The sequence below is a fragment of the Dictyostelium purpureum genome, assembly GCF_000190715.1.
Source record: "Dictyostelium purpureum unplaced genomic scaffold DICPUscaffold_130, whole genome shotgun sequence".
Classification (NCBI taxonomy): Eukaryota; Evosea; class Eumycetozoa; order Dictyosteliales; family Dictyosteliaceae; genus Dictyostelium; species Dictyostelium purpureum.
In genome coordinates, this window is record NW_003519467.1 from 1 (window position 1) to 27374 (window position 27374).

Sequence of the window (27374 nt, forward strand, 5' to 3'; positions counted from 1 at the left end):
ACAAAAAAAACAAGAGTCTAAACAACAACACGAGTTTATAGACCAAATGGAGCTCCTTAGAAGACAATTACACCAACAACAACAACAAAAACAACAACCCACTCCAACTCCACAACCAACTCCAACTCCACAACCAAAACCAAAACACTCTGCATCAACCTCTGGTATTAGATTACTATTTCAAAGAATGCAGGAATACGAACTATAACAACAAGAAGAAGAAGACCAACAACCACCACAACCAACTCCAACTCCAACTCCAACTCCAACTCCAACTCCAACTCCAACTCCAACTCCAACTCCACAATCAACACCACAACCAACAACAAAAACAATATCAAGATCAAGAGAAAGATCAAAACATACCCCACGTCCATTAACTACTTTACCAACACCAATACCAAAGTCAAAACCAAGACCAACACCTCATTCAACACCAAAACACAAATTAAAACCAAAACCAAGACCAAAACCAACTCAAAGACCAATCCCAACCCAAAGCCCAATTCCATCCCCAATTCCATCCACAATCCCAATTCCATCCCCAATCCCATCCCCAATTTCATCCCCAATTTCATCCCCAAGTTCATCCCCGACTCCATCCCCAATTCCATCCCCAACTCCATCCCCAATTCCATCCCCAATTCCATCCCCAGTTCCATCCCCTACTCCATCCCCAACTCCATCCCCAACTCCATCTCCAACTCCATCTCCAACTCCGTCGCCACAACCAACTACAAAACCAAAATCGTGGATCAAGAACAAGATCAAAACAAACCCCACCCTCATTACTTACTTTTCCACCACCAAAACCAACACCATTATCAAAAACAAGATCAAAAACAAGATCAAAACCAAGATAAACTCAAATCCCAACTTCAGCTCCAATACCACCAACTCCAACTCCAACTTTAATACCAAATCCACAACCAACACCAAATCCAAGACCAACTCATCCAAAAATATAAAAATATAACAAACCACAACCCCATTACTTACATTACCAACACCTCAACCAACACCAATACAAAAATAAAAACCAAGACCAACACCTCAACCAACACCTAAACACATATTATTCCCAGTATAATAATAATCGATCATTAATATCAAATTATGATACAATTCAATCTAATTGACTTTTGAGCATGCCAACATTGTCCTGGCCAAGCAAATTGGTATACCATCAAAATATTTTAGATGAATAAAATAATCGTAGCTCCATTATAGTACGTGTACTGGTAGACCATTAATATCTGTTTAAAGAAGAACCACCAAATCAGAAGGTGAAAGTTTAGCTCTTATCCCAACTAATCAAAAGATTTCATTGGTATTTTTATATTATTTATTATTTCACCATCAATTATAATAATTAAATTAAAAAACAACAATTAGTATATTCAATTTAATTATTATCAATTCAGATTTCATTTTTATATTTCATAAAGAGTTAGTTATATATAAGATAATACATTAATAAATAAATAAAGATTAAAAATTTATAACATATTTTTTCTTTTTTTAAGTAAATTAATTTATAAAATTTTTTTTATTGGTTTTTATTTTATTTTTTTTTAAATTTACTTAATTATTTTATTTAATTGATTTTTAAAAAAATTAAACAATAAAAATCCAAATCTAAATCCAAAATTTCATTTTTTTCATGTATATGTAATACTTTATTTGTAAATCATTATTTTAAGATTTAATATATTAAAAAAAGGCAAATATAAAAAAATCAAAAAAAAAAAAAAATCGATAAAGTTATTGAGCTGGATACAGATATAAAATATACAAATATTAATCATCTTCAAAAAATGTATTTATATTTTGATTGTGATAAAATTTAAAAAAAATTTTTTTTTTTTTTTTCGTTTTTAAATTTTTTTAATTTTTTCATTTTTTTACTTTATAATTTGATTTAATAGTTTAAATAAAGTAATAATATAAAATATATATCTATATCTATATCTATATATAGTCAATTTTTATAATATATTATTTAATATAATAATAATATTTATAATAAATGATATCGTCATCATTCCTTAAAAAAAACAATATTCTAAAAAATAATTATAATAATATTAGTTTTTTAAAACAAATCTGTTCAATTAAAAATTTTAATAATAATAATAGTAATAACAACCATGGGAATATAATTAAAAAAAAAAAAATAGTCCTGCCAACCGCACCCCCCACAGCGCACCTATTTCTACCTTTTTTAAAACTATGAGTGCTATAAAAAATCAAAAAAAAAAATAAAAATAGAGGAAAAATTGAAAAAATTCATAAAAAATATTGATTGAAAAATTTTTTAAGTTATTTTTTATATATTATTTTAGATATATTATTATATTCATTATTAACAATATCTACCCTTGAAACTTTTGCCCATTCTCTTAAAAGTACGCATTGCTCAATCCTTTCCCACCCCAATTTGGAACGATTATGGGTAATCAACAATTTGGCACCAGAAAAGGTTCTCTCTATTTCCACAGATGAAGAAACAACTGAAAGAACATTTCTTACTATAGAATACAGTGTTGGATATATAGCTTTTTTTTCTTTCCAAATCATATGAAGTGGTATCATTTCTTTTGTCCACACTTTCTTTTAAATACCTTTGGATTTCCAAATACTTTGAAATATATATGTGTCTCTTTTTTGTCTTTAATTAGATTGTTCTATGGTGATATTTGATGGTTTTTTTTATCTTTTACAAAAGAAACAAAACATAAATTTAGGGTTGTGGGCGAAACATCTACTGGCAGAGTTATTAAAGGACGAATCTATAATTTTTTTATTACATTGCATTTTGACAGCACCGATACCATTTGAAGCATTATCTAATGAAATTGAAATAACCTTATTTAATAATCCATAATCTTCCATAACTTTTTTAATTTTGTTTGTTATATTTGGGGCTGAATGTTTCTGAAAACTTGGTCATTGCAATTAATATAACAATTACTTTTAAATCACTCGTTAAGTATTGGCACTTAACCCATAAACTTTTTTTTTCCATGTGGGGAAGACCATAAATAAATGATTAGTGATACATTTGAGGTGACTTTTGATAATTCCTCGGCAATTAATAGCTTATTATTTTTGAAGATTTTGTAAATATCATGTGCGCAAAGTATTAGGTGTAATTGTTTCTTCAATTGAAATTTTATTTTTTCCTCTCTATTTCTTTGCGGCTAAACATTTATCGTCTATAAAAAAATAAAATGTTAGAATATAAATTAATTTTTAAATCAATAAATATAACTATATATACAGTACCATATGTTAAATGATATCTAAAGTTGTAAGTCGAAGAATATCCAACCTTTTTATGGCACTTTATAATATGGCCAAGCGGGACATTGAGATTTGGCTGTGTACATTTACTTTTAAAGTTTCTAATTGAGAATTATCTAAAATGGAGCAATGCATTGTTTTACCAAGTGTAACCATTAAATTTGTATACTAATGATAAAAATTGAAAATACAAAAATTAAATCATTCATTGTTGATTAAAATGAATTGATTTGGATTATTTGGTTGAAAATTTTTATTAAAAAAAAAATTATTGCAGTTATTAAAATATATTATTATATGGAGTATTATAATAAAAAATATAGCAATATAATTATTTGTATGTTGAAAAAAAAAAAAAAAAAAAAAAAAATTTTTAATTTTAATTTTCAAAGCTATTAAAAAATTACAATATTTCCCCAAAACATTGCATTATCGACTATCCTTTTTATTCTCTTTCTTTTCCTAATAACAATGTGATATTACTTCCATAATTAATATAAAAGATAAATAAAAAGTATAGTTTACCTTTTGAAAAAATTGACGAATAATAATAGTAATAATATTTGTGTAAATATAAAATGTAAAAAAGTAAAAATTCAAAATTTTTTTTTTTTATTTATTGCAAAATTTTTAAAAGGTAACACAGAAATTTTTATTGAAGTTTAATAAATTGTTTTTTTTTTTTATTAAATTGGGATGAAATTGGGGATGGAATTGGGCTTTGGGTTGGAATTGGGGATGGAATTGGAGTTAAAGTTGGGGTTGAGTTGGTTTTGGTCTTGGTCTTGGTTTTAATTTGTGTTTAGGTTTTGATTGAGGTGTTGGTCTTGGTTTTGATTTTGGTATTGGTTTTGAGTGATGTGTTGGTAAAGTAAATAATCCTCTGTTAAGAAATTAACTATTTTTTTTTGTGCACAGTATCATTATTCATCCTTTAATAGTGAACAATCACATTATAATGCATCAAATTAATAAAAATAAAGATTAAACATTTAATACATATTTTAATTAACTTTTATTGGTTTTAAATTTATTGTTTTTTATTAAAGGGAATTAAATGAAAATATTTTTATCTTTTTTTTTAAAATCTTTTTAAAAGAAAAGAATATTATTGTGTATATTAAAAATCACCACTATATTCAAAAAAATTGGGAAAAAAAAAACTTTATATTTTTTCTTATTTATTTTTTTTTTTTATTTATTTATTTTTTCTTATTTTTATTCTTATTCTTTCTTTTTTTATTTTGTTGCTGTGGAGGAACACCACCCAATACAGTTGCACTTGCGGATTGTGAAAGTGGTTTTGGTGGATCACGTTCTATTGGATTGCTTATTAAATTTGGAGTGCTAATAGTTGAAGATAAAGATTTTGAATGACTACCATGATATTTAATTTGATCAAAAGAAAGGGAATATGAAAGGGTGTGAGCATCCTCTTCCTCTTCCTCCTTTGGAAGTGGTTTGGAGCCTGGTGGTGGTGTGAAAAATGATGGGTTGAAAATATTATTCTTTCTGTTATTTAAACCACCATAGTCAATGTTTGGTAAAGGTTGGTCAATTGCATCTTCTTTATAAACTACAGAACTGTACTCTGGTTCATCTGTTTTAATAATTACAGAGTGACTATTATTACTATCATTATTATTATTTACAATATCTTCATTACTATTATTTTCATTTGGATCAACAAAATCTTCATCATCTGAATCAATATATGGTTTTGATTTACCTTTAGGTTTTAAACTTGAGAGTGGGGTATTGGATAATTGTTTAAGACCCTCAACGATATTCTTGAATGATGGTCTATCTTTTGGACTATATGAACAACACCATTTTGCTAAGTCAATAAAATCTCTTGGACAATGTTCTGGGGCTAAATATTCTGCTTTATCCAATTTCATATCAAAAGCGTTCATTGGAGTTCTTTTGAGTTGAGTTTTAACAACACGCGATCCACAAATTAATTCTAATAATAAAACACCATATGAATAAATGTCACAACTTTCATTGTAATTTGATCCAACAATAACTTCTGGAGCCATGGTAGTTTCTGATCCACAAATAGTTTGAGCTTTATCTTTATTACTATCAAAAATTCTTGCAAATCCGAAATCACATACTTTTGCACGAAGAGTGTCACCAATTTCGTCAATTAAAATATTCTTTGCTTTTAAATCTCTAAAAATAACTTTTTTAGAATGTAAATATGAAACTAAAAATAAATAAAATAAATAAAAAATTAGTAAATATTCAATTATAATTATCTATGATGTTTATATAATACTTACAAGCAGATGCAATATCTAAAGCTAGTTTTAATTTGATTGTCCATGAAATATTACTAACACCACGCTTTTTAATAAATTGATGTAAATCACCACCTTTAATGTATTCTGTAACTATCATATATCTACCTTCATTACAACAAGCACCTATATATTGAACAATATTTGGATGCCTCATATTCCTAAATAAGTAAAAAAATGTTAGTGCAATGTAATGATTGGGTTATTTTTAAATCAATTATTACTTTAAAATTTTAATTTCTCTTAACATAAATTTAAAATAATCTGGGTCAATTGAAACCAATGAACTTAATTGTTTAACAGCAACATCAGTACCAAAATAAGAAGCCTTTTGAACTTGACCAAATGAACCTCTACCAATTTCTGTTGAATCCATTACAAGATCTTCATATTCAATGCTTGATAAATCACTATCATCATCATCTTTTGATGATGTTGGTAAACCCTCAATACCATCTCTTGAAAAACTAATATTCATTTTAATTCCTATAATAAATGATTAAAATAACTTGTTTCTTTAATTTCTTTCTTTTCCTTGTTTTTCTTTTTTATAATAAATATATATTTATATTTTTCTAATAAATATATTTTAATGTTAATACTGGTAATAAAAAAAAAAAATAGTATTAATATCAATTAATTATTATAATGTGTGGTGTTTGATGATGATAATGATGATGATGATATTAAAAAAAAATAAAAAAATAAGGAAAAAGATATTTAATTAAAATTAAATAATAGATAAAAATAAATAATTTTAATTTTTAAAAAAAATTTTATTTTTTTATTAAATTTGTATTTAAATCTTACATTTACAAAAATAAATAAAATTGGTAATATTTTTATTTATAATATTTATATAGTGTGTTAAAATTTCTTTTTTAAGTGAAACAAAACAATTATTTTGTTTTGTGATAATTAAAAAAAAAAAAAAAAAAAAAAAAAAAATTATTATAAAATTAAAAAAAATAAAAATAAAATATTTTATAGAAAAAAAATTAAAAAAAATAAAAATAAAAATAAAAAAAAATTAAATAAATAACGATATTTTTTACATTAAAATGGTTTTATAATAACCAACACTCTATATTTGATTTCTTTAGTATTAGAAAAGAAATAATATTTGTGTATATATTTACTTTTATTTCTGTTAAAAGTTATAAAACGAAACAATTATTTTGATAATTCGAATATAACAATAATGTAATATTATTATTTTTATACTTTAACAACAATAGTAAATATTTTTTTTTAAAAATAAAATTAATAATCTACCCCTATCCCCCTTAAATTAATTATTTTATGTTTAATGATTAAATATTTATCATTAGTATATTATAATTTTTTAAAATTTAGTTTTAAAATCACTATATTTTATTATTTTAGTTAATACACACCCATTTAAAAATGAGCTAAATTTCAAAACAAAATATCTTTTTATCAACAACTGCTCCACCAATCAAAAAAATCATAGTATAATGATTCTTCACATAACCAAATATAATTCTATCATATAATATAAATATATAAACCCTAATTAAACGTTGTTTATTAAATTATTTATAAATTTGTATAAAATTGGAAATTTTATTATAATTCAAAAAAAAAAAAAAAAAAATTTAAATTTTTCAATATTTTTTTTAATTTATTTGTTCGAAGTATTTGAGAAATTCTTCTAAGTTATGAAAAAAAAAAAAAATAAAAAAAATAAAATAAAAAAAGTTATAAAAAATGAATTCATTTATTCAAAATACTTTCCCTAGTTATATGTATAATATAATAATAATATAATAATTTGTAAATAATAATAATAAATGAATCAAACAAATACGCCAGTAATAAACATCGAGTCACCAAGTAAGAACAATACAAACCCATCTTCCAATAATAGTGGAGCAGTTTCTTCTCCATCTAGCAATGCAGTATCACCTCAGATCCCAACACAGCTTCAACAATTAACACCTCAGCAACTTATGCAACTACAACAATTTCACCAACAAATGCAACAACAACAACAACAACAGGATAAACAATCACCAGGTTCACCATCACCATCGTTTAATTTTTCAACAGCCCAAGTTGCAAATTCATCTCAACAAAATTTAAATAAAGCACAAATGGCAATTGCAGAAGCCATGGCCCAAAGAATGCATGAGGAAGAAAAAAGAAAAAGAGAAGAAAAAAAAAGAAAAAGGGATAATGAGGAGATGTGGAGCAAAACAATTAAACAAAAATTAGAAGGTGAAAGAAAGAAGTTAGATGACTCTGAAACCATGTTAGCAACAGCAAACCAAGAGTTATATGCATTGTTTAACGATTTACAAATGATTTCACATGAGTAAGTAATTTATTAATATTATAGCTAAATTAATGTAAAAATAAAAATCTATATTAACTATTATTTTTATTTTTCTATAGTCACAATATATCATTTGATACACCAGAATTGGTTGTAGTAGGTATGCAATCAGATGGTAAATCATCATTTATTGAATCACTTTTAGGGTTCCAGTTTAATATAGTCGAAACTAATATTGGTACTAGAAGACCATTGATTATTCAAATGATCAATAATCCTCTAAAACAACAACCATCATGTAGATTTAAAAAAGAGGACTACAGCTCTGGTGAATCATCAAGACAACCAGTTAGCAGCAGCCAAGGTAGTACAACCAATGGAAAAGAATTATCTGCATCCTCGGCCAATAACTCATTAGACGATAAATGGGAAGAATATGAAACACCTGTCAATGAATTAACCGAAGAGATTGTCAGAAGAACTAATGAAAGAACGGGTAGATCTGGTGATAGAGTTTCAGCAGTACCAATATTTTTAAGAGTCGAATATGCACATTGCTCCAATTTAAATATTTATGATACACCAGGATTTAGAAAAGGTGGTGATGAAAGATTAAAACACGAAATTTCAGAGATGGTAAAGAAATTAATAGAACCAAAGAATCGTATTATTGTATGTCTTGAGCAATCAAATGTAGAATGGGCCAATACAATATCCAGACCATTAGTTAAAAAAATAGATCCAGATTTTAGCAGAACTATTCTTGTTAATACCAAATTTGATAATCGTGTTAAAGAACTTCGTAATAGAGAATCTGCCCACAAATATTTAGAAGGTGAAGGTATTGTATCTCAAAAGAAACCATTCTTTATAAGCTTGCCACTCAAAAGAGATTTAGAGAATAACAAGTTTAAAGAATCAATGAAAGATTGTTTCTTGGATGACTATAAAAAGCTTTTGGAAGTTGGTTTTGATGAAAATAGATTCGGTGGTCAAATTGGTATCTATAGAGTAAAGAGCTTTATTGAAAATCTCCTTCACGAAAAGTATCAACAAAATCTTTTGCCATCAATGCTTCAATTGGAATCAATTTGTAAGAAAACTGAAGGCGATATAGCTCGTGTTAAAAAAGAGCTCGAAGATAACAACATTGGCAGTCTTAAACAAAAGGTAATTAAATTTGTTACCAACTTCAATAGCCAAATCGATCGTTTGCTTGAAGGTAGTGTAGTTGGTGATCCTGATGAATATGGCCAAAGCTTGCTTCAAGAAAAAGAAAACTGCTCAGTTCAGCCATGGCCAGGATATAATTTCGATTTTGATATTCAAAACTCATCCTACAGCCTTTATGGTGGTGCTCAATATGAACGTTTGTTAAATGAATTTGAATATGTTATCCACAGCAAAGAATTTCCAGAAACCTCAATTAATGAAGTTGCATCAGCCATCGGTGTTTCCAAATATCATAATTCACCAATCTATGAATTGGCAGCTACAAATATTTTCCAAACCAAATCAAAAAGAGTAATTTTACCTTTAATCGATATTGTTCTTCAAAGATCATCATACATCATGAAAAGACTATTCGATATTAGTGTCTCAATTCTCTCCAAAGATGAAACCGAATCATCACACACAGTTTCACTCTACGAACATTTCCTCAAGGAACTTAAAGGCCAATATGAATCATTCATCGATGACATTGAAAATGAATGTAAATCACGTCTCAAAGATGATTTCGAAATGTTTACTAAAATTGTAGATTGGAATCTCTTAAATGGTCTTAGCGAAATTAAACCATACAATTATCTAAAGGTATCACCAGAAGAAACAAAGCAACGTGTTGTTTCAATTATGGAGCCATCCAGAAAGCCAGAGGATGATGATCTCTTATCTCGCTCAAGAAAAATTGATGATGAGACATACCAAAAAGTTTGTATGATTGCAGGTCGCCTTTTCTCTGGGATTCGTTTCTTTTTCTCAAAACTCATCAGAAACAAATTAAATGCTTTCTTTTTAAATCCAATGTTCCAGAAATTAGGACCTATCATGGTAAACTACTTTTCGAAATTACCCGACCAGAAATATGAAGAAATGTTCCAATTGGGTATTAAAGAATTAGAAAATAAACTACATAAACTAGAGCATCAATTAGTAGATTGCAAAAAGAACAGAGATAAATTTAAAGAAGTTTACAATAGAATGAAACAACAGATTCAGCTAAATAATACCAATACAAATAATAACATTAGCAATACCAATAATATTTTATCACTCTTAAAAAACTCTGCCTCTCCTGATAAGTTTTCAACTGCAACCTCAAAAAACTATTCAAATAACCAACATATGGTAGATTTAAGTGATAATCCATTAACATTTGATTAAATAATTATTAGAATACATATATTTTTTTTTTGTACATATAAAAACCGTTTAAATAAATATTATTAAATTATTTTCAAATAATTCTTTGTAATCAAAAAAATTTTAAGCTGCCCTTATAAAAAAATATAATTAAAATTATAATTCCATTAAAAAACCAAAAAGAAAGATTTGTAAATATAAAAATATATAAAAAATATGTGGGGTTGAACAGCACAATAAAAAAAATTATAAATCAATAAGTGTTAAAACAGTTGGAGTGGGTTGATGTATTTTTTTTTTTCGAAAATAAGGAAACAATACTATTTTTATTAATACTTATCATATAATTAAAAATAGGATTAAAGGGACAGTATAATGAGAAAAAAAAAAAAAGTATTTATTTAAAATATTTTATAAAAAAAATTTTATAAAAAAACAAATATACATACAATTTCATTAACAATGAATTATTTTATTTATTTATATATATTTATATTTATTTATTTATTTAATATTGTAAATTCTGCTGTACCAACAGGATGTATTTATTACAATCCAAATGTAAAATTAAATTATGACCTTACCCCACTTAAATTGTAATTTATTTTAAAAAAAAAAAATTATTTTAAAATTTTTTTTTTTCTAATTTTTTTTAATTTTTATATTTTATTATTTTTATAGAACTGGTTATCAATACTATTCAACTCACTTTGCATCAAGAACCCCAACATTTGATATACTTTATAACTTTTGTGATACACAACTGTCCTCGTGTACTGATATCTCCACCTCATGTTTAAAAAAGGAAACCGATGCATATCCACCATATAATCAATTATCAGCAGTAGGATCAGAAACCCAAACTTATACAAACAATGGTGTTATTTTATCATATAGAAAACCTGGATCTACATCAAGCGCATGTGGAACAGCAGATAAATATAGCTATCTACTTTTAAATTTAACATGCAATCCTTTACAAACATTCAATGTAATAGGCGAAGGTGATGAAACAGTTGCATGCCAATATAAAATCAACATTCAAACCAAACAAGTTTGTGGTACTTGTCCAGGATGCTCAGCAACACATGGGCTTTGTAATTCAAATAATGGAATTTGTAATTGCGATAGTCAAACAACAGGAACCACTTGCACTACATCAAGGCTATCTATTGACTCTATTCAATCAACAAATATTAATGGTGGTCTTACTACAATCAAAGGTTATTTTGGAACACCAAACAGTTTAAATATCTTAATAGGGACAAAAGCATGCACAATTATATCAATTAATAGCTCAACTATTTTATGTACTGCCCCAGCTGGAAACGGAACTTATGATGTTACCATTACCGATAGAGATTTATCCACAACATTACAAAAATCATTTACATACGCTCTTCTTGAATGTCCATTCGACTGCTCATCTCATGGTACATGTAATCAATATACTGGTATCTGTGAATGTGACGATAGAACCTCGGGCAATGGCTGTGAAACATCCCTATTAAGAATTGATAGTGTTGAAAGTACTACATCAAATGGTGGAAACACTACAATAACTGGTTATTTTGGAACCAGCTCCCCCTCATTACAAGTTTTTATAGGTGACGAACAATGTTTAAATGTCAATGCAACTAAAACAACCATTATGTGTATCATTGGTCCTGGAATTGGTGAAAGAAATATTACAATTATAGACAATGTATTCTTTTCTATAAAAAATGCTTTTAAATATAACTCTTTAATTTGCCCAAACAATTGTTCATATCCCCATGGTCAATGTAATCAATATACTGGTATTTGTATGTGCGATACCCAGACCACCTCTCAAGACTGCTCAGTATCTCTTATATATGTTAGCTCATGTACATCAGTTCCAGAGTTTGGTGGTATTGTTGAAATATGTGGTTATTTTGGTAATATTACAAGTGAATTTAAACTATGGATTGGAAATACCCAATGCATAGATATAAAACCAAACAACCAAACCACTCTAACATGTAAAATAAATGGAGGCACTGGAACTAAGAACATTACAATTCAAGATAGAGACCTATATTATTCATCGATCAATATTTTTAAATATACCTTAACCAAAGAACCATTGCAATGTCCAAATAATTGTACAAATACCAACCAAGGATCTTGTAATATAGAAACTGGGTATTGTAAATGTAAATATGGTTTTTCTGGACCAGATTGCTCAGGGCTTCCTATTGATCTTATATCTCTAAATAACCCTCCATCATCTTTAAATGTAAACTACCTAACATCAAAATCAATCATCGGTAATGAAGGTACTCAATACTCAATTAATCTATATAGCTTGGTAGAACTTAAGATAGATGGTTCAATTGAAATAGAGCACCCATTACAAGATATTAAATGGGATGTTCAAACAAATTCCGAAGATAATAAAGTTAAAAATACAATTTTTTCAAGTGAAATAAAGGGTTGCACTATTCAATACACTGTCGAAGAAATTAAAGAAAAAATTGAATATACCTTTTCGAATGTAAAATTTTCAATGGATCCAAATTCAATTAAAACTACTATTTCAATTAAAAACTACATATATAAATCAAATTTAAATACACTTCAACTTAGAATCATATCCTCGACTGGTGGTAATCAAACAGACGATTGTAACAATAAAGATTTAAACATTAATACAAACAATATAAAAAACAACCAACCAATAAACTATATTATAATGTCCAAAGATTCCAAAATTTTCTATACAGAGATTGTCAATCAACATATCAGTGATGGTAGATCAACCTTTATGTCAAGTACCTTTATTTCCAAAAACCAAAACGATGCATCATTTATTATTGGTTTAAATCTAGCTCATTGTGTCAAAGAATGCATTATCGATCCCAACTACTCTGTTCTAGTAGATCCAAATTACCAATCCGAATGCCCATCTAAATCAAATTGGAAACTAGCTATAATGATTGTTGCTCCTATAGTATTTGTTACATTAATAATAATTATATCATCAATAATATACTCTAAAAATTCAACTGCAATTAAATTAAAAATGTATTCTTTAAAAAATTTATTTTCAAAAATCCACAAATAAAATAAAATAAAATAATAAAATGATAACAAACCTAACCAATTATTTATTTACAAAACTTTTATTTAATTTTTTATTTATTTCTATTTTTATATTTTATTTATTTATATTTTACTTATTTTTTATAATACAATTTGATATTTATCACGCAATTGGGATGCTTTTTCGTTAAACTCTCTTTCAATTTCCTCTTTTCTTTTATTATAATTATCCTCTACATTCTTTCTTTCCATTAATTCTATTTGATGTTTATTTATTCTATCTGTATCTCTTTGTTCCTAAAAAAAATTAAATGATTAATAATGATGATAATCAATTAATATATAATAAAAATAATGCTTCTTACTTGATGTGAATTTTCTTTTAAAAGTTGTTCGTTAATTCTTTTATTTGTTTCTGATAATGTAGTATTTATTGAAGAAAGATGTTGTTTTGATAATGATAGTGATTTATTAATAATTGCCATTGTAGCATTTGCATTGAATGTCTGTTGTGATAATGAAATAATATCTCTGTCTCCTCTTTTAGTTTCAAATTCTTTTAAAAATGTTTTAACTTCATTTTCTACAAATGTATTTTGGTCAAAATAAAATTCATAAACTGTTCCAATATCTATATTTACCAGGCAAAAAAAATATTTTGATTTAATTAATATTTAAATAATATTAAAAAAATAAAAAAAAGTAATTTTAAAATAAATATACCTCTAATTAAAGTATCCATTGAATTAATGGTTATCTTTTTATCTTTTGCATTATTACTCATTTTTTAATATATATAATATATAATAATAATATGATAGTGTTAAAATTAAAATAAAATCATAAAAAAAAATAAAAAAAAAAAAAAGTTTTTTAAATTTTCTATTTTTTTTTTATTTTTTTTTTTATTTTTAATTTTTTTATATTTTATTAAAAATAATAAATAAATAAATTTTAAAATACAAAAAAAAAAAAAAAGTTACAAAGTGATTTCCATCATTAATCAAATAAAAAATAATAATAAAAAATTATTTATAAATATAAATATTTATTTATAAACTTTGTTTTTATTTAAAAAAAAAAAAAAGAAAGAAAAGAGGCAAAATGGTCCACATTGTCGATAAACCGCTTGAACTGCTCATTGTTTGCGTTTGCATATACACACGTTTGTGATTTTTTTTATAAAAATTTGTAATTCACAAAAACTAATAAAAAAAAAAAAAAGAAACGATGCTTATCGTTTTTTTTTTTAGCACAATAACAAAATAAGAAAATGATCTAACTATGACGATATAAATAAACTTTAAAAAAAAAAAAATATCGTATATAAATTTTTTTATTTGGTTATAATTTGGATTATAATAAAAAATTTAAAAGAAAAAAAACGGAGGGTTTTTCTGAAATGCTAGATACAACGTACTAAGACATATATATAATACAATCACTAATCACAAGATATTACGTTTTAATGATTGACCAATCATTAAAATAATAAAAAAAAAAATTTCAATCAAAAAAAAAAAAAATTTCCAACAAACTATTGTTGATTGGATTTTAGCTTTGATTGAAAGATTTTTTAAAAATAAAAAATTATTTTTAATTTTTTAATTCAGTAAAAAAAAAAAAAGATAAAAAAAAACTAAAGAAATTTAATCCAAAAAATAACAGTCCGTGAGGTTTTATCATATTGATTTTATAATCATAGTATATCACCTGCCTCATAATTGAAAACAATGGGAAAAAAAAAAAAAAAAAAATTTAAATAAAATTTGGATTTTCAATAAAGTTTTTTATTTTGATTGGTAAATTCAAAATGGTTTTTTTTTTAAAAATATAATTTTTTTAAATATTTTTATTTTTTTTTAATTTTTTTTTTTTTTAATTTTTTTTTTCTTAAAACCACAAAGTGTATTTTTTTGGATATTTAATATTGGGGAAAGAGGTTGTCCAATTAAAAAAATACTCTTTTGGACTAAATAATAAACCTTTTGCATCTCTATGGTTGAGATTCAATAATTGAGAAAAAACAATATGAAAATGTTGAAAAAGTTTTTTTTTTTTTTTTCCACACAGAATTTTTTTATTATTTGCATTGTGGCTAACCAATAATTAATTAAAAATGCAAAGATAAAATACATCAGATTATTATGATTTTATTCGTTCGCTTAACAAAACTATAGTTTATAATATAGTTGTGTTGTTTGTTGTTTGAAAATTTTTATTTTTATTTATTTATTTTTTTTTTTTTTTATAAAAAAAAATTATTATTAGTTTTTAAAAAAAAACAACTTTATTTTTTATTTTATATATATCATAGCTATAAATAATAATAATAGTATAAGTAATAATAATACCACAAAAAGAAATAATAGATTTTACAAATTAATATATTTTAATCAATTTGTACTATATAATTTTTTTTATATTTATTTTTTTTTTTTATATTTTTTTTTTAAATATTATTATTATTAATAAATCTATATATATATAAAAATGATTAAAAAAATAATATTATTAATATTTATTTTAATAAATTTAAACTTAACCATGGTTCATGGTTATGGTAAATGTAAAATATCGTTATTGTTATCAGGTGACTACAATGATATGGGTTATAATTTTATGATGAACGATGCTCGTATCAGAACCGAAAGAATATTGGGGATCGACACTATTTTTTACAAAAATTTAGAAGAGTCTACAGCCTTAGCAGAATGGGCCATCGAAGATTCAATTAAAAGAGGGGCTAATTTAATTATTGTTTCATCTGCAATTCACACAAATTTGGGTTTAAATTATGCAATCAAATATAAAGATTTAGATGTATTTTGGTTTATTAGAGGAAGAGTTAAGCCTGCCGGCGAGCCATTAGAAAAAGTAAAACTTTTTAATTTCAGTTCAAATGTATTACACTATGCTTTGGGTTACTTTTCCGGTTTAATGAGTAAAACTGGTGTTGTTGGTTTTGTTGCACCAGGACCACCAGGATCAGGTGTTGCTAATACCAATTCATTTTTTTTGGGTGCAAGAGCTGCTAATGAAAGTATTCAATTTGTTAGTGCATTTACTGGTAGTTGGTTAAATCCTGAATTAGCTTATAAAACATCAGAGTTTTTACAAGCCAATGGTGCAGATTATCTTGGTAATAGTCAAGATGATTTCAGTGTCCAAAATGCAATTATTGCTCATGGAAGTATGGGTCTTGGTGCTACTGGTTTTCCAAATAGTAAAATATATGGTGCTACTGTTGGTGTAAGTTATGTAACCAATTGGACCGAGATCTTTGTAAAATATGCACAAGAAGTTAATACTGATACATGGGTACCAGAAACATATAACACAAGTTTTGCTGATGGTGGTTCATTATCAATGGATATCTTTAGTTATCATGTTCCAATCGATATCCAAAACAAAGTAAATAATATGATCGAAAAATTAAAGAATGATTCATTTACTCCATTCAAATGTGACCCATTGTTTAAGACCTATAATACAACTCTTATGCCAGGAACCGATTGTTTAGATGATACTTATCTTAGAACAACAAATACATTAATCCCATATAAGAATTTCAAAGATTTTGGTTTCTATTCAATACCAATAGAGTTTGTAAGTAATAATTTTTTATTAATTTTATTTTCTTTTAAAATATTAATTTTATTATATTTTTTTATAGGTCGATTATCCACCTGCATTAAAAGTCGGTGTTACTGTTGTATCAGGTATTTCAATATTTTTATGTTTTGTTGCAATGATTTTAGTAATAATATTTAGACACGCTAAAATTATTAGATCTGCAAGTCCAATTTTCTGTATATTAATTTTATTAGGTTGTGTAGTTATTTTCTGCGCTTGTATTATATTTTCACAAACACCAACCAAAGAAACATGTCGTACCAGAATCTGGTTATTATCAGTTGGCTTTACTATTTTCTTGGGTAATTTATTAGTAAAGAACTGGAGAATTTGGTTATTATTCGATAATCCAAAATTAAAGAAAAGAACCATTACCAATTGGAAATTATACCCATGGGTTACCGCTATCTTGGCTATCGATATATTACTTTTGGGCTTATGGACTGGTTTAGGTAATATTAGATCGGAATCACGTACCGGAGTTGATGATTTATCAAATTACGAATATCATGATGTATGTACTAACGATAATGCTGGTGATGTTATGCTCTATATCTTGCTAGTATTCCACGGTTTGAAATTATTAATGGCCTGTTTCATTTCTTTCAAGATTAAGACCGTTGATATCGAAGAATTTAACGAATCAAAACCAATTTCAACAAGTATTTACTTAATTACCTTCTGTTTATTCATCGTTATTCCATTAATGATTTCTCCACAATCTGATGCTTCAAAGACTTCAATTATCTGTATTTGTTCCATTTTTGTAACATTATTAAGTATTATCATTTTGTTCGGTTCCAAATTCTATAAAATGGCAACTAAAGGTTTAGCATTAAATGAAACATTCGCAACCAGTACCAAGAGCTCTAGTTTTTCTTTATCATTAGAAAAAGAAGAAAAAGCCGACACCAAGAGAGAGGATGAATTAAAAAGATCACATTCAAGCAGTAACCATGCAAGTAGATTAGCCCACTTCACATCAGATGACAGTGATGATGAAGAAACTAAACCAAAATATGAAGTTGAGCAAACAGAACCAGAGCAAAATTTAAATAATGAAAATCCAGCCGAAAGTAGCCCAACCGAAAATAATTCAGAACCTATTGCTGAAAAAGACGTATAATCATATTATGATATAATATAATATAAAAAATATATATAGAACATTTAAAAAGAAATTTAATTTATATAGAAAATTAGATAATTAAATAAATAATTAAGTATTTCTTTTTTTATTAAATATTAATAAAATATTTATAAAAAAGAAATATTGCATAATCACAAATTTTTTTTTTTATTTTTTATTTTTTATTTTCCAATTATTTAAAAAACCATAATTTATAATTTTATTACTATTTTACCAAATAAATCTGATTTTTCTAAATATTTATATGCATCAATGATTGACTCTATACCATTATATGTTTTGCCTATAATTGATTTAAAATGACCTTGTTCTAAATGTTTAATAAAAAAGTTTACAGCCTCTTGTAATTGTTTAGGATCGGTAGAGTAGTTGAAAACTAAATAAGAATCCATTTTAATGTTTTTATAAAATAAGAGACGAGTTGGGAATGGAGTTGGACCACCGGTGACACCATAGATAAAAACGTGAGCATTTCTTGCACATACATTTAAAATACTTTCAATAAATGGACCACCTATTGGATCATAAACTACATTAACACCATTGTTATTTGTTATTTCTAAAACTTGTTTTTCGAATTCGACCGGATCAGTAGTGTTTACAAAATAATCAGCACCAAAATCTAAAAGTTGTTGTTTTTTTGAATTACTACGACTAGTTGCTATAACTTTTGCACCTAATATTTTAGAAAGCTGAATTGCCCCAAGACCAGTACTTGAGCTTGCAGCAGTTATTAAAATAAAATCATTTTCTTTTAAATTTCTTAATGGAAAGTATGCTGTTAAATATGAAAACCAAATTGAACTTGCTTGCTCGTGACTAACATTTGATGGATTCTTTACTAATGATGTTTCAGGTTGGATACAGTATTCCCCATTTGTTGTATATTTGTCTTGGCTTGTATTTTGAAGTGCAGAAACACTATCACCAACTTTAAAGTTTTTAACATCTTTACCTACTGAATCAACAATTCCCTTAATTAAAAAAAAAAACAATTTAGTATAAACCATAAAAAACAAAAATTAATTATAATCATTAATACCAACTGATGCCTCATAGCCTAATGATGATGGGAATTTGACATCAATACCTTGAATTTCACCATTACGATAAATTTCTTCTACTCTACCAATACCAATGCATATATTTTTAATTCTTACTTCATTATTTCCTGGTTCAGGGATTGGTAAATTATCTACATATAAAACATCTGTGCCCCCATATTTATTAAAAAGAATTGTTTTATTTGACATTATATTAATAATTTAATTATTTCTTATTTCTAATTTATTTTTATATTTGTATTTATATATTTATTTTTAATTATGAATTTATTTATAGAATTTATATAAAAAAATTAAAAAAAAAAAAAAAAAATGAAAAATTAAATTAAATCACAAAAAAAAAAAATTTTATTATAAAAAAAAAATATTACAATAAAATTATGAAATGGGAAGAAGCTTCGAAAAGAACATTGATTTCTAAAAAAAAAAAAAAAAAAAAAAAAAGATTTTTTAAAATTTAATGATTTCTTTATTTCTGTAATTATTAATAGAATTATTATTATTATTTTCATTGTTGTGATTTAATAATTGTATGGATTAAAATTAATGTTGATTTTGAAATTCTGAGATATTCTGAACTTATGATATCATTGAGTACCAATTTTGTTAGGGTTTTATTTGAAAGGATACCTTTTAAATCGTCTAAATAATTATTTTCGTATAGATATTCAATGAAATTGCAGGCATGATAAGAGTTATCGAAATTGTTTGAAATAAATTCGTACATTAAATCTTGATCGATTGTAAATTGATAAGATTTAAATATAGATCTAATTTTTTTGAAAATCGAAATATTACCATATGAAAATACTACTCTATGAATTATTGATAATTCTCTTTCGTTGAATTCCAATTTTTCAATAGTTTCTTTTTTTTCTTTTAATATATATTCCATTAAAGGGTGTTTTTGAATGTGGTTCAAATCCATTGAGGACACTTGAAAGTTGAATAGCTCAAGGATGAATTTTTTCTTTGTTATATCGTTGGCTAAATAGTTTTCCCAAAGGAGTTCAAATATTTCAAAGTTGTTGTTTAATGATAGAGAAAGTACATCCTTATATGTTTCTAAATAAATTGAAATAAAAATAAATAGCTTTTTGAACCAGTCGGCTGTATATGTTGATTCGAAAACTTTATCTTTGAGAGAATATAATATCTTTGGATCTATATCTGAAAAAACATCATCCAAGAATTGATGATTATCTTGATTTTTTGAAAGGACATCTAAAAATTTTTGATAATAGCCATTCAAAAAATAACCAATAAACTTGTTATACTCTTCATTTCCTTTTGCTTTCTTTTTCTTTTCAATACTTTGGCCCTGTTCTTCTTTAAAATAGCTAGTGATATGATATTTAATTGTAATCAATTCCTTTTCCATATATTGTTCTTTTAACTCCAAATCGTTTATTGAGGGGCTAATTTTTGATAGAAATTCGTTTGATGGTTTATATTTATTGATAATGGCTTGTATTAGATAGCTATGGTTGAAATTTCGAAGATCACCATTTATAAATAAATTGCTAATAATATCTAAACTATTATCATTTATGTTTATATTTATTATTTGATTGTTATTATTATTGATTGTTGATATTATTTTATTTACAGAGTATATATCTTTATTATCGACTGCATTTATTAGGTGATGGACTAAAATATTTGATTTATTAAAATAATATTGTGGTAAATTTATTTGTTCAGATGTTGCAAGTGATTCATATCTCTTTTTTAATAAATTTTGGTCAATGGATTGGAATGCACGAATTGAGTCATCTAAACATAGGAATTGTGTCTTGTTTTGAAGATCTGTTATGAAATAAAAGTAGTTTGTACGACCTAGACTATTGTAGTTTAATAGATAATTAATAAGGGCCCCAGTTTGTTTGTCGTGGACTATTAACTTTTTTTGAGAGATTCTTTGTTGACCTGTAAAATGTGTAATTAACTTAATATTGTTTAAATAAATATCCATTTTTTTAAAATCCATTTCATTTTCCCCTTGCTCTGATGAGTTAAAATGATCATAAAAGATTTCTCTGTGGTTTTTTGAAAGGATATCTAAATAGCATTCTTTAAAGGTATCATTTGAGTTTAATAGATTTTCTAATTCATTTCCACTATGACTCGAATATATAATTTCAATAATATCTTCAACCATTTGTTTATCTTGAAGGTAATTTCCTGCAAGGAGATAGTTTATATAGCTTGAAAATTGGTTTTGATCAATTTTATTTCTTTCATAATACACAATTGTTCTTGAATGGTCTTTAATGTTGAAATTACCATCATTATAACAATAGTTTAAAAATAATTGAAATGTTTGAATTGAAAAAGTAAAAACTGAATAATTAAATAATAAATAGGCTATTTTTGATTTGATGGCTTCGTTTGTAGTTTCATTTTCTGTATCAAATTGTGTAAAGTTGAAATAAGACTTTAAATAATAAATAACCTGATCAAAATTGTTTTGCTTGAGATGGTAGTAAATGATATGAATGTCGAAAAAATAGTAAAGTTCTTCTGGACCTATGTGTTGACCTTGCTTATTTTTATATTTCTCTACGACTTGGATTAGCTGTTCAGTATTGTTGATACTATTTTCATTTTCTAACAAGTATTTTTTAAATTGTTTAAAGTTAATTAAACGATTTTTTTGAGCTCTATCTATTAGTAACAATTTAAGATAGCCCACATTACCCAAATGTATCGAGGTATCAAACTGTTGGCCTAAATTAACATCAATCTTACAATCGTACTGGCCATGCAACATCAATTGATTTGAAACTTGTAATATTTCTTCAGTATAACTTTTCACATCCAAATAGGTCATTTCTCTTAAAATAAAAGAGCTACTTCCATTACACTTCTTTATTTGTTTTGATAAATCTATCTTTAGAGTATCCCTAATGAATTTGACCTTTTCTTTGGTATCAGATTCTAAAATATAATCGATATTGTGGCCCAAGAACAATGGGATTTCTTTATTTGCATAGATACATTCTAAAATTTCTTTATTTCTAAAGTTTCTAAATGGTTCAATGAATTCTTCATATTCATCCATACTATTATTATCATTTCTATTTATATTGTTGATTTGTTCAACTATAAAACTTGCAATATTATTATTAAAAATTTTTGATTTAAAGGTTTTATCTAATAAATCGTAAAGTTTATAGGATTGATTTATTTTATCATTATTATTATTATAGTTATAATATTTATTAAAGATAAATTTGAAAAGGTCTGAATCTGAGATTTTATCTGAAACTGATTTTGAAAAATAGTCTTCTTTAATATATATTAAAATTGATAGTGGGTTTAATGCTTTAATTGTTTCGTTGTATTGATCCCACAATAATTCGAATGTTTTTTTGAAATATTGATTTTGAGGATAAAGTTCAAAAAGTAATTTAAGTCCTAAAAAATTAACATTTATTTGGCTTTTGGAAAGTAATTTATCGTATAAAATTTCGAATTTGGAGTTCTTTAAAAGGAGTTCCATCGAAACGGTTTCATTCCATCTATACCCAACTTTATCTCTATGAACAAACGAGAAAATTTTTTGTATTAAAAAAGAGTTTTTAAAAACTTTAAAAAATAACTCTTCATTTTTAATATCCATCTTGTTATTATTTCTATTATTAATAATCAATAACAGAATACATTAATATCAATATTACAATTGGGTTTTTATTAAATATTTAATAAAAAAAAAAAATAAAAAAAAAAAAAAATAAAAATTTCTTGATTATTTTTTAAAAAAAATAAATATCTAAAAAAAATAGAAATATTATTTAAAAAAAAAGTGAAAAAAAAAAAGAAATAATATTTATTACAATGATATTAAATAATGAAGAAATAAAATTAATTTAAAAAATTTTAATAATTAATTAGTAAGAAAAAAAAAAAAAAAAAAAGGTGTATTAATTTTAATTAAAAATTTAATTATAATAAATTAATTTAATATTAATATAAAAATAAAATGATAATAAACCATTTATTATATATATATTATAATATATAACTTTGAAATTATTTATTTAGGATCCTAAATAAAATATTTGTTTTTTTATTTATTTTTATAAAAAATAAAATTTTTACGATAAGTCTCTTTTTTTTTTTTTTTTTTTTTTTAAAATTTTTTTTTTTGTAGGAAACCCCACATCTTTTTTTTTTATATCTTTTATATATTTTATTTAATAATTATTTAACATTAAAATAATATTTATTAAAAAAATATAATAATAATAAAAAATGTCTCAAGCTAAACCAAATATTGGTATTTTAATTGCAACGCAGTTTATTAGCATGCTTGGTGATGCTTTCGGACAAAGATGTAGTAGAGTAAATTATAAAAGAAAAACCCGTCATATGATGTAAATTTTATAATCATTTATAATATATATATATATATTATAATATTTTTTAACTTTTTTATTATTACTATTATAATAGGATTGGATTATGTTTAATGACAGCAGTTCAAATGTTTTTTTTTATGGGTATATTTCAACTATCATTACCAACATCAATTACAAGTGCTATTTATATAGATAATGTAAAAGTAGATTGTTATTATGAATTGGATGTTCAAGGTAAAATTATGGATTGTACACCTGTATGTTATTAGTAGCACCTATAAAAAATAAATATATATTGCATAAAATTAATATTATTTTTGGTATTTAGGCAAATTGCACAGTTATCCCATGTAAAAGTCAAGGACCATTCTCTATTTTTAGATCAATTAAATTACACCCATTTCTTTTAACAAATGGTTTAATGAATATAAGTATGTCTTATTCGTTATATATGTATAATAAAATAGATAGAGGGTATTAATAAAATCTTTATTTTTTTATAGTCTATTATAATGGTGAAGTTTTTTTATATAAAGAACCATTTGGATTAATCTTTTTAGTTATTTCAGCATTATCATCAACATTTTTAATTGATCCTTTAAATATTATTTTCGGAGAACCAATTAACCAACCTATTCCAGCCTTAATGTAAATACATTATAAGAAAAGAAAGTTTATTTAGTAAATAATTATTATTAACTATTTTTCAAAATATTAAAGCTATATATTAGGAATTACAGGATCAGTTATTTCGGTAATAGAGTTAACACCCAGAAAGTTTAATTTCTTTAATAGAAAATCAAAAAAAGAAGAAGAGGAAAAACTTATTGCAGGTGCAGATGAAGATTCAAATAAACTTTTAAACAATAAAGATGAATATTTGGATCATCAAATTGATGAGCAAAACGGTAGCAGTAGTATCAATAAATCAATTGATAATATAGATGATGCAATAGATAATACATCGCTTTTATCATCACCATCATTAAATATTAATAGTGATAAACAGGAGCAACAGGTAGAAGAGCAAGAAGAATCACAGCAAACAGAAATTAACCAACTCAGCAATAGCGATAATAATAATAATAATAAAAGCAAGCAATTTGTTAGTATTTTAATTAGAGGATTAAAAATTTTAATCCCCATTACCTTATTAGCACTAGCCAATGCTCTTTGGATGGAAACATCATTGTTTTATAATGATCAATTTAGAACCAATGCATTTGGGTACAATTCATTAGATCAATGTTTATTACCATTTTATTTATTCCCATTTATGCTTTTGATAGATGTAATTAAGCCATTAAAGAATGCTTTTCTCTCGGAAGAGGAAACAAAAGAATCATTAGTGCAGGCTGTAAAATCAACATGGAATGAGACCAGCCTTTGGACATTATTTATTTATAGATTTTTAATTAATGGTAGAGCAATTGTAGGTATAATTATATTAATTTACTTTTAAATAGTAGTAACTAATTGTGTCCTTATTTATTTTAGATGTATTTTTATTTAGCAATTGAATATGACTTAACCATGGTTTATTTAGAGTCAACATTAATAAGAGTTTTTATGAATTCAATTGGTGCTGTATTATTAAATTTAATTGTTCCAAAATGGATCGATGCCACACCCGAAGAAAGAAAGAGAACTTTTTATCCTGTAAATTTATTCCTAAGATTAGCTGGCTCAGCTGGTGTAGTAGTTTCTCTTTTAATTTTAAATAAATAAATTTTTTTATAAATAAAAGAATAATTATTATAAATTTATGATATATCACCATAATGGAAGTCCCCATTAGTTTTAATAACCCAACATCTCTGGCATATAAATATACCATTCCATCAATAGCTCATTATAATAATGTTTTTTTTTTTGTTATAAAATAATAAAAAAGGGAAAGTGTCAAAAACCCTACCCCATCCAATTTAAAATTTTGTACAGATAAAAAGGAAACTCAAATAGAAAAGTCAAAGGATTTTCACAATAAAGTTTTTAGAAAATTGGTTTTCTTTAGTTTAATAATTGAAATTTTTTTATTATTATAGATTAAAAATTAAAAAGACTCAAAAATTATTTAGTGTTTTTATCATATCGGTTTATTTTTTGTCCTTGGTGTAAATTGTGCTGTTGACACCAAAGTCCCATCATCATTTTGGATCAATCCAATTTGGAGCAGAATGGTGATACGCAATCACGACTGTTCTGGGGAAAATATTATTCATATCCTACGAAAAAAAAAAAAAAATATCAATGGAAAAAGTTTATGATGAAATTACTGAAATGTCTAAAAAAACAATAGAAGAAATACAAAGGGATGAACCTTTATTAATAAAATCTCTCAACTTTTTTCCAGAAGAAAAAATGAAAGGTGTTGAATACATGATAGAACAAATAAAAGAAGTAGTTGTTGGTAATCGTGATTGGTCTCTAACCACAAATTTTTTTTATATCTCATTACAAAGATATGATTTATATCTCACTACATTAAGATATAAAAAAAATTTGTTTTTTTTAATTTTTTTCTGAAAACAATATTAGTGGGGTATTTTTATTTTATAAAAATTATTTTTATTAGAATATAAAAACAGTTTTACTATTTATATTTTCAAAATGGGGTAAACTATATTATGATAAAAAGTTAATTTAAAACAGTCCAAAGGTTTATTTATTTTTTTTTTATTTAATTCCTTTTTTTTTAAAAAGTTTATGGATAATATTTTATTATTTAACAAATATTTTTTTTTTATTATTTAATCATTAAAGAAATACATCTATTTAAAAATATTAATATTTAATTAAAAAATACAAATACAAATGAAATTATTACTTACTCTCTTTGTAATTTTACTAACATTCTCGGCTATTGTTTCATCTGAAGAGGCTTACTTTGCTTTTAAGACCCATGGAGGTGGTCATGACTTTGTCTTCAAATTAACAGATCCAGAGAAAATTAAAACTGCAAGAAACATTTTATCAGGAGGTATATATAATAATTATTTTATTAAATTTGAAATTGAATATTAACTAAAACCATGTTTCTATTATAAATAGATGAAACTGAAACCACACATGTAATGGGAAGATTTAAAAAGTCTCAAAAACCATATAACCCACGTATGTATTTTTTTTTTAAAAAAATTTTGAATGGGGATTAACTTTTTATTTTACTTTTTATTAGATTACAGTTTCCATTTAGATCCAGATCAAATTTCCTTTTTCCAACTTGCTATTGAGGTTTGTGATGCAGAACTTGGATATGTTGAAGAACATCTTGATGAAGCATGCGGTGGTAAGCAAAATGAAATTTATAAAAATAATTATTTTTTTCTTTTATTATTAATAATAAATCTTTACATTTTAATTTTTATTATAGCTTTCTTACCAGGTTGTTTCTACTGTCCATGGTCAAGTAAATTAACTAGAGAAATTCACATGAAATAAAAAATCATATGTTATCAGTATAGTTTAAAGTAATGATCAAATTAAATCATCAATTTTTGAAGTAAAATTAAAACAATAAACTATACATATTATTTAAAAATATTTTATTTTTTGCATTTTAAATCTAAAATATAAATCTCTTCCATAACATTAAAGAGCTTTGTATTTATACCAAAAATGTAACATTCATAATTTTTTTTTAAAAAAATAAATTATTTTATTTTATTTTATTCCATTTTAAGTTGTTTTTTCTCTATCGGTCAGTTTTCGGAGTTTTTAGATTTTGATTGAATACCTAAATTACAAAAAGAGACTGAACATATTATATTCATTGATACCAAATATATATTACCTTTATTATAAAATCTAAAAAAGATC

At 24.8% G+C, this 27374-nt stretch overlaps 12 protein-coding genes across 12 annotated transcripts; 6 read left to right on the top strand and 6 right to left on the bottom strand.

Annotated features, from left to right (window-relative positions):
- Positions 1-46: 46 nt before the first annotated feature.
- On the top strand, positions 47-863 carry DICPUDRAFT_79122 (uncharacterized protein; the record flags this gene model as incomplete). The annotated part of the gene is made up of 3 exons (XM_003288270.1): positions 47-164; positions 216-720; positions 761-863. 3 exons carry the CDS (start codon positions 47-49, stop codon positions 861-863), a joined length of 726 nt encoding a protein of 241 aa, XP_003288318.1.
- Positions 864-2712: 1849 nt separating this feature from the next.
- On the bottom strand, positions 2713-2895 carry DICPUDRAFT_152541 (uncharacterized protein; the record flags this gene model as incomplete). The annotated part of the gene is made up of 1 exon (XM_003288284.1): positions 2713-2895. One exon carries the CDS (start codon positions 2893-2895, stop codon positions 2713-2715), a length of 183 nt encoding a protein of 60 aa, XP_003288332.1.
- Positions 2896-4508: 1613 nt separating this feature from the next.
- Positions 4509-6090, bottom strand: DICPUDRAFT_152543 (uncharacterized protein; the record flags this gene model as incomplete). Its single annotated transcript, XM_003288285.1, has 3 exons — positions 4509-5518; positions 5595-5773; positions 5837-6090. The coding sequence occupies 3 exons, from the start codon at positions 6088-6090 to the stop codon at positions 4509-4511; spliced, it is 1443 nt and encodes a 480-aa protein (XP_003288333.1).
- Positions 6091-7612: 1522 nt separating this feature from the next.
- DICPUDRAFT_33855 (uncharacterized protein) lies at positions 7613-10296 on the top strand (the record flags this gene model as incomplete). The annotated part of the gene is made up of 2 exons (XM_003288271.1): positions 7613-7950; positions 8031-10296. 2 exons carry the CDS (start codon positions 7613-7615, stop codon positions 10294-10296), a joined length of 2604 nt encoding a protein of 867 aa, XP_003288319.1.
- A 441-nt stretch (positions 10297-10737) lies between these two features.
- DICPUDRAFT_33897 (uncharacterized protein) lies at positions 10738-13363 on the top strand (the record flags this gene model as incomplete). Its single annotated transcript, XM_003288272.1, has 3 exons — positions 10738-10871; positions 10957-11519; positions 12159-13363. The coding sequence occupies 3 exons, from the start codon at positions 10738-10740 to the stop codon at positions 13361-13363; spliced, it is 1902 nt and encodes a 633-aa protein (XP_003288320.1).
- A 119-nt stretch (positions 13364-13482) lies between these two features.
- Positions 13483-14125, bottom strand: DICPUDRAFT_33852 (uncharacterized protein; the record flags this gene model as incomplete). The annotated part of the gene is made up of 3 exons (XM_003288286.1): positions 13483-13638; positions 13707-13972; positions 14065-14125. The coding sequence occupies 3 exons, from the start codon at positions 14123-14125 to the stop codon at positions 13483-13485; spliced, it is 483 nt and encodes a 160-aa protein (XP_003288334.1).
- A 1763-nt stretch (positions 14126-15888) lies between these two features.
- DICPUDRAFT_152547 (uncharacterized protein) lies at positions 15889-18103 on the top strand (the record flags this gene model as incomplete). Its single annotated transcript, XM_003288273.1, has 2 exons — positions 15889-16950; positions 17018-18103. The coding sequence occupies 2 exons, from the start codon at positions 15889-15891 to the stop codon at positions 18101-18103; spliced, it is 2148 nt and encodes a 715-aa protein (XP_003288321.1).
- Positions 18104-18318: 215 nt separating this feature from the next.
- Positions 18319-18519, bottom strand: DICPUDRAFT_33888 (uncharacterized protein; the record flags this gene model as incomplete). Its single annotated transcript, XM_003288287.1, has 1 exon — positions 18319-18519. One exon carries the CDS (start codon positions 18517-18519, stop codon positions 18319-18321), a length of 201 nt encoding a protein of 66 aa, XP_003288335.1.
- A 180-nt stretch (positions 18520-18699) lies between these two features.
- On the bottom strand, positions 18700-19377 carry DICPUDRAFT_21472 (uncharacterized protein; the record flags this gene model as incomplete). The annotated part of the gene is made up of 2 exons (XM_003288288.1): positions 18700-19101; positions 19174-19377. Coding segments are annotated over 2 exons (606 nt in total), but the record flags the coding sequence as incomplete, so codon positions are not given.
- Positions 19378-19699: 322 nt separating this feature from the next.
- DICPUDRAFT_79129 (uncharacterized protein) lies at positions 19700-22816 on the bottom strand (the record flags this gene model as incomplete). The annotated part of the gene is made up of 1 exon (XM_003288289.1): positions 19700-22816. One exon carries the CDS (start codon positions 22814-22816, stop codon positions 19700-19702), a length of 3117 nt encoding a protein of 1038 aa, XP_003288337.1.
- A 632-nt stretch (positions 22817-23448) lies between these two features.
- DICPUDRAFT_79130 (uncharacterized protein) lies at positions 23449-25283 on the top strand (the record flags this gene model as incomplete). The annotated part of the gene is made up of 6 exons (XM_003288274.1): positions 23449-23570; positions 23650-23812; positions 23884-23986; positions 24059-24203; positions 24276-24987; positions 25053-25283. The coding sequence occupies 6 exons, from the start codon at positions 23449-23451 to the stop codon at positions 25281-25283; spliced, it is 1476 nt and encodes a 491-aa protein (XP_003288322.1).
- A 1044-nt stretch (positions 25284-26327) lies between these two features.
- On the top strand, positions 26328-27186 carry DICPUDRAFT_92075 (uncharacterized protein). Its single transcript, XM_003288275.1, has 4 exons — positions 26328-26535; positions 26607-26669; positions 26734-26844; positions 26929-27186. The coding sequence occupies exons 1-4, from the start codon at positions 26370-26372 to the stop codon at positions 26994-26996; spliced, it is 408 nt and encodes a 135-aa protein (XP_003288323.1). The 5' UTR covers positions 26328-26369; the 3' UTR covers positions 26997-27186.
- The last annotated feature ends 188 nt before the right edge of the window (positions 27187-27374 follow it).